At 46.5% G+C, this 1,732-nt stretch overlaps 1 protein-coding gene across 1 annotated transcript; it reads right to left on the bottom strand.

The window, feature by feature from the left end:
• Positions 1 to 535: 535 nt before the first annotated feature.
• Pmar_PMAR011274 (hypothetical protein) lies at positions 536 to 1,198 on the bottom strand (the record flags this gene model as incomplete). The annotated part of the gene is made up of 3 exons (XM_002772915.1): positions 536 to 622; positions 822 to 979; positions 1,033 to 1,198. The coding sequence occupies 3 exons, from the start codon at positions 1,196 to 1,198 to the stop codon at positions 536 to 538; spliced, it is 411 nt and encodes a 136-aa protein (XP_002772961.1).
• Positions 1,199 to 1,732: the final 534 nt, after the last annotated feature.

The following is a 1,732-nucleotide window of genomic DNA, read 5'->3' as shown; positions in this document are numbered from 1 at the left end:
TCACAATTATATATTTCCTCAAAGTGTGGGAATATATGCACATGTTCAACCAAGAGCCGACCGACATGAGAATAACAATACCGATCTTTTTGGTAGTATCAACGGTTCCCTTGAGTGGAGCGTTGAGTAGCCTCTACAACCAAGATACTACTAACGAGGAAACTCCTTGACCACATGGCGTTCTGGTGACAAAATTTTGGGAAATTTTCCCTGGCTTTTGCATACTAGTAGTATTATGTACTAGTAGTACATTATGGAAAAGGTAGTAGTATAATACTACTACCCTTTCCATAATGTAGTAAACAGACTTACGAGCTCAGCTGAGGAAGGCAAACAAACTGTGATACAGTGTGAGATCAATTCCAAGAACAGTGGAGTTTCGCCCTAGTGATACGAAAACACTAGTGGAAAATACATTTTACGACTACTGCAAGGCGCGAATATCGCGTTTTTCACCGAGCTTTACGCCACTTCAAATGAAGAAAAAGTGAAACTCCGGTGTATTCTTTGAGGGCGACTACACGAACACGAGCTCTTACACAATAATGATGACCCTGGTCCCACCGACGAAGCCGGTAAAAAAGCGAAAGCCTACGAGGGACCAGAAACTCCAAGACAGCGCCTGACACAAGTGAGCATCATTTGCGAACGACACATGTTGGTGACAAAATGAAAATTTTGAGGAAATTTCGGGAGAGTTTCTGCGAACTTCCACCTCAATTCATGTGTGAACTTTTATAATCAGCGAGGAAACTCCCGAGCTCAGCTGTACAAAGCGAAAATGAGGGCACACTATATATTCCAAGGCGTGGGAGGCTCACCTGCAAGAGGAATCCAACCGCCTGGAGCAGCGTGCATATCATTAAGGTATTCCAACGACCAGTGTGATCAGAAATGGGCCCCATCAGAGTGGAAGCGAAGCATCTTCCCACTATGTACGACATGGTGATGATCGACACAGCAAGGCCAAAGCCCATGCCTGAAAGGAGGTGACGGATCGACAGTCACCGAGTCCGTCATCATAGACCTCACCTGGTACACCATTCTCTCTAATGAAGAGTTCATAGCCCGGGGCCAAGAGATTGTCGCCGAGGAAATCAGTAAAAATACACATCATAGCGATGGCGAAGTCCACCCTCAGTCGGGGAGGGGTGGCACGAAAAAGTTGAGAATTCGATACCTTGGCTTTTACAGACATTAACTAAAGCTTTACTGATCGACCGTGCTACACGTGAGAAACAATCTGGAACGCACCAGGCGGGCGCTGGCGACGGAGAGTCGTGCGTGACGCGATCCACGTCACGCGGAACGCGCACACCGCCAAGAGGGAAATGCTGTCCGCATGGCGCGCGCCTGTAACATGGAAAAAACTCAAGTAACGCCTCGAATAATCCCGATCAGTCGCCACATAACGTGAGTAGATACTGCGAGTTCATTCAAGTTAGTTGCGACTCTCCGATCCACCACTTAGACTTTCCCGCCCTTGGCTGCAAAACCGAATCATTGAGCTGCGATGTGTAACCTACAGATCTCAAGAATAGCAACTAAAGAGATGTGGAAAGATGAAAGATATAACCGAGCAGTTTGATGATACCTGCCTACGTGCGGCAGTGGGTGGGTTAAAAAAATTAAAAAGAAAAAAGCGTAGCAATTTTTACGGTCGGCCGACTCGGTTGGTTTCGACGGTTCCTCAACGTGAAAATGGAGAGTAAGAATACAGACTTGAGCCAAA

This window comes from Perkinsus marinus (genome assembly GCF_000006405.1).
Source record: "Perkinsus marinus ATCC 50983 genomic scaffold scf_1104296959970, whole genome shotgun sequence".
Lineage (NCBI taxonomy): Eukaryota > Perkinsozoa > Perkinsida > Perkinsidae > Perkinsus > Perkinsus marinus.
Note: the sequence above shows the minus strand (reverse complement) of the source record. Positions and strands in the feature narration are given on the sequence as shown.